We start from the raw sequence: 14,555 nt of genomic DNA on the forward strand, positions 1-14,555 counted from the left end.
CCAAAATCCCGCTGCTCCCCGCTCTTCTTACCCCCGCCCCTACCGTGGGGGCCTCGACCCCCACGGTTGCTGTTCGCGGCCTCAGCTGGTGGTTGAGGGGGGGAGGGGCAAACACGCGGTCAGAAATATTGAGGCAGGTGCAAGGAAGACAAATATGGTCAATATTTCCTTATATAATTATACGTTTACGTGCGTTTGAACAGACAGAATAAGAAGGCGTCGCTGAAGGAAAAATCCGTCATTCACTGGCAGTTTGTTTCTTTTTGACGCAGTGGGTATAGCGTTGTTTGCGACCTTTAACCTGAAACAAACTTTGACCCTGGCAGAAGGCGACATATTTACCCAACAACAACAGAGCCTGAAGGCAGTGCCACATTTTGACCTTCAACCCCGCCCACATAAACTGTTCATTCAGAAAATCAAGCACTCATTCGCCAAAGCGGCAAAGTTATGCTAATAGCATACAAATGCAAATATTTTCATTCAAATTATGCTCGTTCATTGTTTCAGGCGTTAACTGACACGTGCTTCTTGTTCTGCATTTTATTTAATGATTACAGATTTCTGTGTAAGGGGGTGACCATCTCATTCAGAAAACAAAATATTCAACATTTATTATTAATAATAAGTCAAAATCCATTTAAAATGGCCGACGTGACGTTTACGCGACAGGATAGTATACGATGTCAATCTTTTGTTTTTAAGCAATGTTTTCTATTGAATACTATTATATACAAAAACTGTTTACAGTTCATTTATAAATTGTATCATTTTTAGTGTCATTTTTATCATTTTATATTTCGTATTATCAATTTGTATGACTGTATAACTGTACCTGTAATGTATACAAAACTGTTTACTGTACAGTTCATTTATAAATGTCATACTTACCTTTTAGCAGTGTTTGAAATGACGTCTGCCCGGAGACAGTACAACTATTACGTCGGGCATACAACTTTCAAAACGTCTCGGACCGGGTGGCCGACAACTTCTCTAAGAAAAAAAAAATACATAATAATAATTCAAATCAAATGGTTGTTTTATTCAGTGAAGCAAAGGCTGCAAGCAAACCACTACTAACCACGTGGACTCCTCTTTCTAAGCGTCTTTCAAAACTCTCAAGTACACTTTATAGTCACGGTATAGTCCCAATCACGAAACAGGCTTCTGATTGGCTGCCGTGCCGAGTATGCAAATTGCCAAACGAACGTTTGTGATGATTTTCTCCAGAGCCCAATGTCAGTAAATAAAGCATCAAGGGAGGTGACCTGAGTGGACTGTGTGACCAGGAGAAAAGGGACAATTGAGGACACAATGCGACAAGGTCTTCGCATTGGCCCCTCGTGGCGCGACATGTCAGAGGAAAGATCGTGTGGCAGTGGGTGATACCATCATTAACCTCTGGCATGGCGATAAATCAACAGCAGTTTGTGCAAATCTGACCAATTCCGTCCAATGTGCCTTCAATGGCCCTCGACACGACTCAGACATGATAAATCTTAAATAGCCAGGCGGCGCAAAGACATTATTAGTGCTCGGGTTTTACTGTAATCCTTGTGTGCGATACGCATTCAATTTGCCACACTTGACCTTGGTGAAGCAAACAACCTTTGATTACAGTTGCTTATTTGAGATCCCATTTGATGTCAAAATGAGTGGAGAGGAGAAAAAAAATATAAACTGGCTCCATTTTGAAGGTGGTAGGGTATGGCGTTTCTGGGAACGGGGTCAAATACAGTGAGACCTCAACTTACGAACTTAATTGGTTCGCAGACTGAGTGTGCAAGGCGAAAAGTGTGTATCTCAAAAAAAAATTCCCATAGGAAACCATTAAAATGGGAATAATCCGTTCCCCGGTTTCCATAAAATATACTTTTCAACTAAATAAGCCTTGAAACTACACACAACATACCTTATTCTATGTATCATAAATGTGCTATTGTATTGCAATGAAAGAATTACACTGCATTGTATCATAAAGTCACTTTATTTACATTTGTTATGGTCATTTATGGCTTGATGGAATGGCGTTGGAGGTATAAAGTCAAAGGGAATTGCATGAGAACTGTCATTAAAGAAAAACTGTGCTGTAAAATAAAGTTTTATTTACCTTTTTTGATGGTCGTTGATGGCTTATGGAAGGAGAGTCACCTTCCATAAGGACTGTTGGTGCTGTTCGGTCGTGTGCCTTCGCCGAAGATCACTCCGCCAGCCGTGGTGGGTGTGTATTATGAAAATAGTGCTTATTATAAGGTTTAATTTTCATAAATTTGACGTTTGTAAGACGAAAAGTTTGTAAGTTAAGGTGTTTGTAAGTTGAGGTCTCACTGTAGATCAAGAAGACGGGATGATTAACAAAAGTAATATATCTACCAAAAACGTCAATATGAGATTTGTGATTTTCCAGTATCTTTAACTCACCTACTGCTAGACGATGAGCCAAAAATGTGTCCAGTCCAGTGCCAGGGTTTTTGCATCTTTGTATACGGAATATAATTGTTATTTTTGATAATGCTCGGAGTTGTCACAAAAGGCGCCATTTGTAATGGGTTCGGCAGTATTACGAGAATGTATGGAGCAAAGTAATCACTGTCGTCTGTCGGGTATTAATTGCCGCAACCCATTTCCTCCCCGTCCCGTGTCTCACTCCCCCTAGCATCATGCACAGATGCTATTTTTTCAGGAGGGGGGTGGATGGACTGGGAGGAGGGATAAGGTCGGATGAGGACGATTATCCGAATAAGGACGGTGAGAGAAGGATAACCGGGTTGGTGGATGGAGGCCGGAACTGGCAAAATGGCTTAAAGTGCCAATACTGTGTCTGGTCAACAACTCTGGGATGCTTCAAGATCATGATGATAGAAGTCTGCCATGTTAGAATTTTTGTTTATCTTGCCACATGTCCTACGTTGTCCTTCAATCGATTCTTCAGCTTTGATCAAAAGGAAGATTCCTATGACGCCAGACCAGACGTGGTACACACTATCACAAGGTTGTGTGTAGCATTTGAAAAGTGCCTTGAACAAAAGGGAAAATATTGAATCAACTCATTCTACTTTTCTTACCAAATTGCTAAGACAGTTGCTGATGAGCAAATATTCAAGAAATTTTGTGAGAATAGACAATTCATACTACCCCGTCTCCACTATCCAAGAACTGATCGATACCTTCTCGACAAGCTGGTTGTCTTGCCTTCCTGTTGGATCTGCACTGATGGACTGAATCTTGAAGAAAGTACTTGATTGGTCAAGGTGGGTCGGTGATGGACATGTCGTGTGATACCTCGCTTGGTCCAAGACTCAGAAGAATATTTGGTCATCTGACAACACAAGTGTTGCCCAATAAAAGCCAACTAGGCCATTCCTTATACATTTTTTTGTCTGTGATAAGTCCATCACTGATGAACGGCCGATTCTGACGACTGAGAGAATAATGTATTGCCTACATCAGTAGTCAAGTGGTTAGCACGGAGACTTCATAGTGTAGAGATCGTGAGTTCAAGACCTGGTCTGGCCTTCCTGTGTGGAGATATCATGTTCTCCCTGGGCCTGCGTGGGTTTTCTCCGGGTCTTCCGGTTTCCTCCCACATTTCAAAAACATGCATAACATGCATAACTCATAATTGTCCCTAGGTGTGAGTGTGACAGTGAGTGATTGTTTGTCTCTGTGTGCCTTGTCATTGGCTGGAAACCAATTCAGGGTGTCCCCTGCCTAGCGCCCAAAGACAGCTGTGAGAGGCTCCAGCACCCCCGCGAGGATTTAGCGGTCTGGAAAATGGATGGATGGATAGATGGATTTTGGGGGGGGGGAAGATTGACTGATTGTTGGGCGGACAGACTGGCACACCAACAAATGAAAGTGCAGTTCCAAAACATGACTGACAATGATGGATGGATATACAGGCCACTGACAGATAACAAATGACGGACTGGCAAAATTTTGTAGATTGCTCACCTTGGCTGGATATATATTCTCTATTTTTTAAAAATTGCATCCTATGATAAACTTTACGCTTTTGTTCATTGGTGAGACGCTTTGGTAAGAACATCCGAGATCAGAATCAGAATCCTCTTTATTGCCAAGTATGTAGAACACACAAGGAATTTGTTTCCGGAAGAACACGCTGCACTAGTATCGTCGTCAAAAAAAAAACTGCTAAGTGGCACTATACAGTTCCATTTTGGCTACTGTTGAAAGAGTTCAAAGAGATACTAGTGAAGTGACTCTACATTCACACTTCTTGTTCTACAAATAGAAATTTTTCTTCTGAAAGTATGACTCTGTCTTGAAAGAAAAAGGTGTGCATGAGACAAATGAAAAGACAGTCAGTCTTAAAAGATGGCGTCCGTTATGCAGTTTCTCATTATGGTACTGCACACAGCCCTCCTTTGGGAATCTCAACATGAAAAGATTCACCATCCTTTTTTTCTCAAACAAGGCAAGGACAGAAACACACACACACACAAATCCCAAAATAACAAAAGCTCCAAATAGAACACTTAGCGTGTTCCACTTTTCTCCATCACAAGATTTTAACTCCAGTAAGAATTGACGAAAAATAACACAATATAGCCAGACTTACACTGGGTTGATTTTTAATCATGCGGTGAGTGTGCATGTGCTTGAGCGCTTATATTGCGAGGTGGCACGGGGAGAGGAACGGACAGCTGCCGTCTCTCTGCGGTCGTCCTCAGAAAGAGTACGGGGCGCACGTCAGTGGGAAAGGTAACAAATATGGCATTATGTTGCAGCCATCTGTCACTGGAGCTTCACACGTCCACGCGGACAAAAGAAAGCTAGGCTGGGGCGACGGCAACATAGCCCCAGCTTGCTTTTGTCCTTCAGGCTGCTAGCTAAATGAAGCCCCCAGCCCCCGTCATCGGGACCCGCCACCCGCTGAAGCCATGCTGCCGGGCTAATGGCGGCTTTGTTCAGCAAGGGCGTGCAAAATGAAGATTGCTCAAACAGTTACTTAACAAACGCTGTGAGGTTGGAAGCTTGATTGAGCACCCAGAAGAAATTCCAGAAAGTCGCACCCCGTGTCATTGTTTTTTCCATGATTGAATATCATAATCAAGACAAACTGGCACAATAATCAAAGCATCACTGAACGCAGGGGTCGGGAACCTACGGCTCGCGAGCCATATATGGCTCTTTTGATGATTGCATCTGGCTCGTCGATAAAACTAAATACATATTCACGCTTTTTTGCTGTTCATTTCCTGTTTAGGTTGCAGTTGGCGGAAAGCGCAATTTTGATTGGATGATACCGACCCAGGTTGGCGGAAAGCGCAATTTTCATTGGATGATACTGGCCGTTCATGATGAAACAGGTAAACACCCCTAATTAGCCGCGTGCAGGCTAGCTAGCAGACCCGGCAAATTGACTTTCATTCCGATTGTTTGGCTGGATTTTTGCCAATCATGAGAAACGGAAAACCTTTCATATTAATGGTATTATCACAAAGTTATTTTAAATAATACATTCTGACATTTTGTTGAATAGTGGCCACGCATGCGTGTTTGTGCCTGTGTGTGTGTGTGTGTGTGTGTAGTTGTGTAAGTGTGTGTGTATATGTGTGCATGAGCGAGTGCGTATGTGCGTATTTCTGCATGTGTGTATATACACGTTAGTGTGTGCATGTGTGTGTGTGTTTTTGTGCGTGTGTGTGTATTTGTGTGTTTACGAGTGTGTGTATGAGCATGTTTATGTGTGTGTGTGTGTCTGTAGGTGTTGGTGCGTGAATTTGTGTGTGTGCATGTGTTTTTGCATTCATGTGTGTTTGTGTGTGTGTGTGTGTCTGCATGTAGGTGTGCACGTGTGTGTGTGTATTTGTGTAAGTGTGTGTCAATGTGCGTGTGTATGTGTGTAAGTGTGTGTGTGTGTGTGTAGTTGTGTAAGTGTGTGTGTATATGAGTGTGTGTGTGTGTGTGCGTGTTTGTGCATGTGTGTATATACACGTATGCGTGTGCGTGTGTGTGTATTTGTGTAAGTGTGTGTTTACAAGTGTGTGTGTGAGCATGTTTATGTGTGTAAGTGTGTGTGTAGGTGTTGGTGCGTGAGTGTGCATGTGTGATTATATTTGTGTGCATGTGTGCGTGCGTTTGAGTGTGTGTGTGTGTCTGCATGTAAGTGTATTTGTGTAAGTGTGTGTCAATGTGTGTGTATGTGTGTAAGTGTGTGTGTCTGCGTGTGTGCGTGTGTGTGCATGTGAGTATATTTGCATGCGTGTGTCTTTGTGTGTGTTTCGGTGTAAGTGTGTGTGTATGTGCGTGTGTGTGAGTCCGTGTGTGCGTGTGTAAGTGTGGGTGCATGAGTGCGTGTGTGTGTGTGTGTGTGTGTATGTTTGCATGCGTGCCACCGTGGAGTGTCTGATTAGTATGCTTGGGCCATGAGGCAGCACTGACAGTGGGGCCTCTAAGAGCGACAGCACCATGAATTGTTTAGCATGAGCTCACATGTACCGTGGCGCGCTTCATCGCACATCAGAGCACAGTCAACCGTAGACGGGGGAAGGCACCTTCCATCATGCGCACTTTCCTTCACTCGGTGTGCAACGTCCAAGGTCATTTGACGCCTATCTGACTGCTGGTCCCGCTGACCTCTATGCGAACCGATTTGCTTTGGTATCAACGCCATCTTTGCGACTCTCAGATGAGCAGTCGACACATACCGATGCATACACGCCGCACAATCTAAGGGAATTTTCCGTCTCTTTCGCTCTTCTATTTGCCTGTGGAGAACGCTGGAGGGAATCGGAGAGAGGAGCACGGTTGCCTGGCAACAGGTTGTGGTTGCTATGGTGAATTTAAGTGGAACAGCTGGTCCAATAAGCATAAAGTGCGGGTGGGCGGGGGTGGTACAGAGCCAGCGAGGTTCATGCCAACACAGACAGACAGGAAGGAGAACCTGCTGAGGCATGCGGGATGAGGAGAGGAAGAGGAAGAGGAAGACCAGGGCAAAGTAGGCGAACTGGCAAAATAAAAGAGGACCTTGAAGAAGGGATGACACGAATAGGTTAGATGAAAATGGACGACTCGACAGTATTTCCACAACCAGCAGAAAAGAAACAGACGTCATCATGAATATAAGTCATCGTATGTTTTAATTTGTGTGTACAGTGATACCTCGGCTTACGAACTTAATTGGTTCCCAGACAGAGTGTGTAAGGCGAAAAGTGTGTATCACAAAAATTAATTTCCCATAGGAAACCATTGAAATGAGAATAATCCGTTCCCAGGTCCCCATAAAACATAATTTTCTACTTTCTAATTTTCTAATTCTTAAAACTAACACCTCAACTTACAAACTTTTTGTCTTACAAACGTCAAATTTATGAAAATTAAACCTTATAATAAGCACTACTTTCATAATACACACCCACCACGGCTGGCGGAGTGATCTTCGGCGGAAGCACACGACCGAACAGCACCAGAGGTTAAGTTACCAACAGTCCTTATGGAAGGTGACTCTCCTTCCATAAACCATCAACGACCATAAATAAAACTTTATTTTACAGCACAGTTTATTTCTTTAATTACAGTCGTCATGTAATGCGCCTCTCTTTCCAAACAGCAATTCCCTTTGACCTTCGACCTCCAACGCCAAATGACTTTATGATACAATGCAGTGTATTTCTTTCATTACAATACAATAGCACATTTATTATACATAGAATAAGGTGTGTTGTATGTAGTTTTAAGGCTTATTTAGTTGAAAAGTATATTTTATGGAAACCCGGGAACGGATTATTCCCATTTTAATGGTTTCCTATGGGAATTACTTTTTTGAGATACACACTTTTCGCCTTACACACGCTGTCTGGGAACCTATTAAGTTCGTACGTTGAGGTCTCACTGTATACCTTATTTTATGTATAATAAAATAATAACTGTATCTCCATCTATATATCATCCATCATCCATCTTGGATGGATGGATGGATCCATCCATCCATCATACATCCATCCATCCATCTTCATCCATCCATGTTTGAGTCCATCCATCATACATCCAACCATCTATCTATCGTCCATCTATCCATGCATCAATCCATCCATCCATCATCATTCCATCCATCGATCATCCATCCATCCATTTTCAAACTGCAAAATACAACAACAGCATATTTCTGCTGTCCTCCCGTTGAGAAGCCTCACACGTGGTTGCAGAAAGATCAAATCATATAAGACAATATTTACAACCGAAGCATTTCATCACTTGAACCCTGAAACAAATTCCTCTTACTCATTTAGTGTTCTGAGTGAAAAGTCTAATCTCTCTTCCTCACACACACACACACACACACACACACACACACACACTGGGCCCGATGTGTCTTGTACGAATACTCTCCAAGGGTCTCGCATGAGCAAGCACAGAGGGGAGTGAGATGAACACAGGCTGCCAGTGCTGTCACCAATCAATGGCAGCCACTTATCCTTCAGCCGAGAATACAATTGTTTTGCCGCTGCACTCTCACATTTTGTTCATTTTTGCTTCGAGAACATGAATTCAAACACGGGAGAAACACTATAATCACTTCTTTCATTCCTTCTTGACAATCGGCTCGCTCGAAAAGTGCTTTTGTGAAAACGATAACATTGAAATAGTTGGCGGCAAATGGAAGTACGAGTGAGCATTTGGTATATTTGGATATGGTGAATACGAGTTCATCCATCTCTACGAAATGCCAGTTTACACAAAGCTCTCCTGTCGTCACACCATCCCCCTTGTCACTCACACCGACCGCCACGGGAGGCGATGGTTGCTAAGGTGACCAAGAGCCACCTTTCCTTAACAACGCTTCATCAAGTGGAGATGAAGGACAAGAGTACTACCACCTCAGGTGGAGATTGATCACAAACAGAATCAAGTAAGTGCGACACAGTTTGGTGTCCAACACATCCCGATTGCCAGTAAATCTGAAAACAAAGTGGCAATTTTTTCCAAAAGTGAAGGTTGTTGGTTTTCTGTGGATTTGTTTGATTGTACTGAAACATTCGTCGCGGTTAAATCAACTAAACTGCTTCACAGATATAGTAGGAATTCAAATTTCTCTCTCTCTCACACACACACACGCTCATGTTTTTCTGAATTTGTGGGGACGAGGTGTGTGAGGGGTTTTTCCCCGTGGGAGCCAAATTTCAAACATAAAAAAATGTATTTATGAAATTCATACATAGTATCAATTCAAATTTCACACACACACTTAAATACACGTTTTTGTGACATGGTGGGGACGATATATGTGAGGAATTTGCCCCATGGGGACACAATTTCAAACGTGGAAAAAAATATATTTATGCAACTCATACAGATATAGTATCAATTCAAATTTCACACACACACACACACACACACACACACACACACACACACACACACACACACACACACACACACACACACACACACACACACACACACACACACACACACACACACACACACACACACACACACACACGTTCTTGCAAAATGGTGAGGATGTGGTGTGGGAGGGGTTTGCCCCGCGGGAACCAAATTTCAAACGTGAAAAAAATATATTTATGAAACATACAGATATAGTATCAATTCAAATTTCACACAAACAACACACACACCACACACACACAGACACACATGCACGCACGTTTTTGCTACATGGTGGGGATGAGGTGTGTGAGGAATATACCCCGTGGGAACACAATTTCAAATGTGAAAAAATATATATACAGTAAAGTCTCGTTATATCGATATCGGATATATCGATAGTCCCGGTTATATTGATACTATTTCTATGCACGCACAGAGAAAACTACATGCAAACAGGGTCGGATATATCGATAGTCCCGGTTATATCGATATTTTTTCGGACTCCCTTCAATATCGATATAACGAGACTTTACTGCATTTACGAAACTCATACAGACACAGTATCAATTCAAATTTCACACAGAGAACACACACACGTTCACGTTTTGGTGACAAGGTGGGGACGAGGTGTGCGAGGGAGTTTGCCCCGTGGGATGGGAACCAAATTTCAAACATGAAAAAAATATATTTATGAAACTCATAGAGCTATAGTATCAATTCTAATTTCGCACACACAACACACACACACAAAAATATACATGTTTTTGCTACAGGGTGGGGACGAGGCGTACGAGGAGTTTGCCCCGTAGGAAACACATTTCAACCATGAAAAAAATATATTTATGAAACTCGTACAGATGGAGGATACTGATTTGCTGTGGCGACCCCTTGAAGGGAAAAGCCGAAAGGAAAAGAAGATACAGATATAGTATCAATTCATATTTCACACACAACACACACATCACGTTTTTGCTACATTGTGGGGACGAGGTGTGCAAGGAGTTTGCCTTGTGGGAACCAAATTTCAAATATGAAAAAAATTTATTTATGAAACTCATACAGATATAGTATTCAATTCAAATTTCACACACACACACACACACACACACACACACACACACACACACACACACACACACACACACACACACACACACACACACACACACACACACACACACACACACACACACACACACACTCACTCGAAAAGGCCCTCAGTCAATGTCCTAAATGTGCAATAACGTGCATCCAAGTTCACTCAGTAAGAAAAATATATATTTTTTTGCTTTCCACATTTTTCAGATAACAGTGGCATCACAAAAGACAACATTAACACCAGAGCACAGCGACCAATGCATAAAACCGTTCTGAACCAGCCCATGATGAGCATGAAGAAGCAGCAGCAGTGTGTCAAATAAACCAGGGGGGGCGGCACGGAGGAGGTCGGCCAGCAATTGCAGGCCCGCCTTGCGCGGAGTCCGGGAGATAAGGGGTGGGGTGGGGGGGTCCCAGGAGAACGAGCGGGCGGGAAATTTGGCGTCTCTGCCAGTCAGGATACCGAGTCCACGGAGAATCGAGAGTACCATTTCCCCTTTAGCGAAGACATTAACAAGCCTATAATGGAGCCTCTTAAAAAGCCAACTAGGATCTCCTCCAAAACTAACTGATGTAGAGTGGCCAGGACACCCGTGGGCAGTGGCCAAGTCCCCCCCCCCACAACCTCTTCCTCAGTCCTCCCCAAGCAAAGGCACAACAACCCTGATGGCAGGCGCCAAAGACACATATTGTGTTTGTCAAGTGAACCACAAGCGATAGCAGTTTATAACACAATAAAACACCACGAGGAGGCATTAATTGGATATAATAGCCGTGGACTAATGTAGATGATTGAACACCTTTTTTTCTGAGACTGGCTAAATACAAAGTGGGAGGAGAGGAGAAGAGGGATAAAGAGGAATTAGTAGTGGACTCACGCCATGGATTTCTGACCTTCTCTTCAAATGTGTCACCTGATCCTCAAACACACCGATTGGATTGTCGCTTTTCTGCTGAATTTTAGAAAGAGGTATGCTATTTTTTCCCCCCATGAATACAGAAACAGTTCAGTCACTTCAGAGTCCCGAATACAGAAGTAGTTCAGTCACTTCAAAGCACCCTAAGAAGTTTAAAGGTGATGTGCAAATGAGACCTTTCATTGAGTCAAAAACAAATACAGTCCATTGTATTGCAAATTAAACCTATTCACTTTAATACTACTGGTTGATCGAATAGTCACTAGACGCCCGTCTGTTATGGGATCGGTTCCTGCCCAATGACCGAGTGGATTGGATTGGATTGACCATTATTAGTTTCGCAGTGGAGAAATTACATTTCACAGCAGCAAAATTATGAAAGGAAGAGGAAGAAGTAAAGGAAAGAACAAAATAGAGGATCTGAGTGGATGATGAGTTTCAGACACTGCTAATCTAATCTAATCTAATCTAATTCCTTGATGTAAATGGTACCCCTGTGAGACAATGTGCCAAGTATCATGCAGACAGTGATTCAAGTGAGTACAGAACTGGAGCGACAATGATTTTAACGGGATGCTGTTCCACGGGATTGTGCAAAATGGCAAAGAGGCACTATACCAGGGGTGTCAAAGTCATTTTTTGCCGCGGGCCACATTGTAGTTATGGTTTCCTCTCGAGGGCCGTTAAGAATTTGGGGAACCCATTAGAATGTTTAAATTCCTTCAAATATTACATATAGAGCACACAGCAAATTAATGAATAACTCGTTTTCAAATCTGAAGTCAAGAATAATGACTTTTATTGTGGTTGACATCCAAAAATATGACATTTTGGCTCCGATTTTAGCAATCATCATGGAATTTAACAAGTTTGATTTGCTTTTGCGGGCCGAAAAAAATGATGTGGTGGGCTGGATTTGGCCCGCGGGCCTTGACTTTGACACCTGTGCACTATACAGTTAGATTTGGGTTACTGTGTCGAGAGTTAATGACTAAACTGTTGAAAGGACAACAGACACCATTTTTTTGTTTCCTAAGTGACATCAGAAAATCGTTTTATAGCATCTAAAATACCCAAAACACGCAGGCTGATATTTTTAGTCAAATGCAAAACACCAATAAAAATGTAATAGTTGTATTAAGTTCATCCTGTCTACTTGACATCTAATTTAAAACAGATTCTTATCTTACACACAGTGTATTGTAGGTGTTCAAATACCTGACATGTTTCGGCGTCGACTTCCGCCAGTGTCCCAAAACTACTTCAAAATGACCTTGGAGATGCCGAGTTCCAGAAGGTCCCGCCCCCTTGTTCTTGACGTCAGGCCAGGACGTTTTGCCTTGCTCTAGAATCAAAACAATGGCTTCAGATTCAGAGAAGATGCTTACTTGTTACTCATCCGGTTATGAATATGATTCAAATAGTTCCGAAGAGGAAAGCATAAATGTTTGCAATCGATTAAAGAAGTCCTCCCGTATCAATTCGAGCCGTCAGGACTCCAATGTAGCGTCCCAGAAAATGCACAAGATGGCGCCCAAGCTCCGTTGGAAATGGGCTGATTTGTCTGCTAGGAATTTGCGTCAACTAGTATCAAATAGTAGTCTTGGTGCAACACAGAACAATTCACCATCGCGTTATTTATGCGTTTTCCTTCTAATTTCGCCATAAACGCAGATCAACACGATGTTTTCAAACCAAACAAAGTACCCAAAATGCATTGTGTGGCACTTTCTCGGTCAGGGGCGTTCCAGACGTGACGTGACGTCAGGAATCGTCATCAACTCGAAAACAAGACTTCCGGAATATTCAGCGCGAGTCTTAAAACGTAAAATATAGCTATATGCCGTGGAATCTTTGTAAAATACGCCCAGTAGAAGTCATTTCAAGCGATTTTACAAATTATGGAAACAACTTGTCCTGAGGCGTCGGTTGTCCTTTAAATGTCTGCTGGATTTGGTGCGTATGGATCGGGAGCGCCTGTCTGATGGGAGTCGCCGGAAAAGGTGGTGGGCAGGGTTGTTGATTCTTGCAGTGTGCAAGTTCTCGAGAGTGGGAAGACGGTGCCAATGATTTTTTTTCCCGTGTCCTAACTGTCCATTGATATGCTCGAGTGATGTTGAATCAGCATGAATGGGAGAATGGATCATTAAATTAAATAATAATCATTAAATCAAGCACAACAGGGGAAAAGCAATGAAATGAAGCTGAAGACAATTTGGAATCGTTTAATAAGAATTCATGGAAAAAATATAAGTCACATTCATCTGAGAGTCAGATAATGACCCACCACTGGTAAAATGATAATATTGTAATTTGTATAAATACAGTGATACCTCGGTTTATGAACCCCTTGGCTTACGAACTTTTCGGTTTCCAAACGTTAAATTTATGAAAATTTTACCTTGACATACGAACTATTTTTCGGGATACACACGAGCTGCCACAATGAGTAATGTGTCGTTTGCGAACGAGCCCATTCTCCGAAAAGAAAATGGCATCCGGCTTGTTTTGGTCCTCTATTCCCCGCCCCCAGTTGGTTAAAGCCAAACCAAGAACGCAGCAGTGAGGGGAGGTGGTTTAAACATTAAAGAGACAGGCAGACGACAGAGAGAGAGTGAGAAAATGGATAGAAAACAGTGACATTTGGACTCGTTTCAACTGATATTTCAAAGGCAGAGTGTAGACTGCAAGGTTAAAATTCACATCAATTAGGCTCCACAAATAACCCGCACAAGTCATCTGTACACTTGATGTAAAAAGCTATCAACCCAGATAAACAGAACACAATTGATGAGGAACTAGGTAAAATTATCGCAGAGAAAGCACCTACAAGGGAATATTCCTCAAGATGGTGAAAGAAGAAGGCTACGTTCCTCATCAAGTATTTAATGCTGATGAAAACGGCCACTCTATTCCATCAAGCCATCAACGACCATCACAAACGTAAATAAAACGACTTTATTATACCGTACAGTTTATTTCTCTAATTATAATACCATAGGACATTTATTATACATTAAATAAGAAGGTATATTTTGTGTAGTTTTAAGGCTTAGAAAATTAAAAAGAAGAAAATTATGTTTTATGGGGACCTGGGAATGGATTATGCGCATTTTAATGATTTCCTATGGGAAATTAATTTTTGGGATACACACTTTTCGCCTTACAGACTCTGTCTGGGAA

The 14,555-nt window shown here is 42.2% G+C and overlaps 1 protein-coding gene across 2 annotated transcripts in view; it reads right to left on the reverse strand.

Moving 5' to 3' along the window:
- Positions 1-14,555, reverse strand: part of LOC148902761 (YTH domain-containing family protein 1-like) — an 89,953-nt gene that overhangs the window by 57,332 nt on the left and 18,066 nt on the right. For both annotated transcript variants that reach the window (XR_016114245.1, XM_088990459.1), the window contains exon 6: positions 12,591-12,717. Coding sequence is in view for 1 of the 2 variants with exons in the window: in XM_088990459.1 (XP_088846585.1) it covers positions 12,631-12,717 (87 nt within the window). In the remaining variant the exon portion in view is untranslated. The remainder of the gene's footprint in view (positions 1-12,590; positions 12,718-14,555) is intronic.

This window comes from Hippocampus bargibanti, linkage group LG01, assembly GCF_051943395.1.
Source record: "Hippocampus bargibanti isolate YZ-2025 linkage group LG01, ASM5194339v1, whole genome shotgun sequence".
In the NCBI taxonomy this organism is placed as follows: domain Eukaryota; kingdom Metazoa; phylum Chordata; class Actinopteri; order Syngnathiformes; family Syngnathidae; genus Hippocampus; species Hippocampus bargibanti.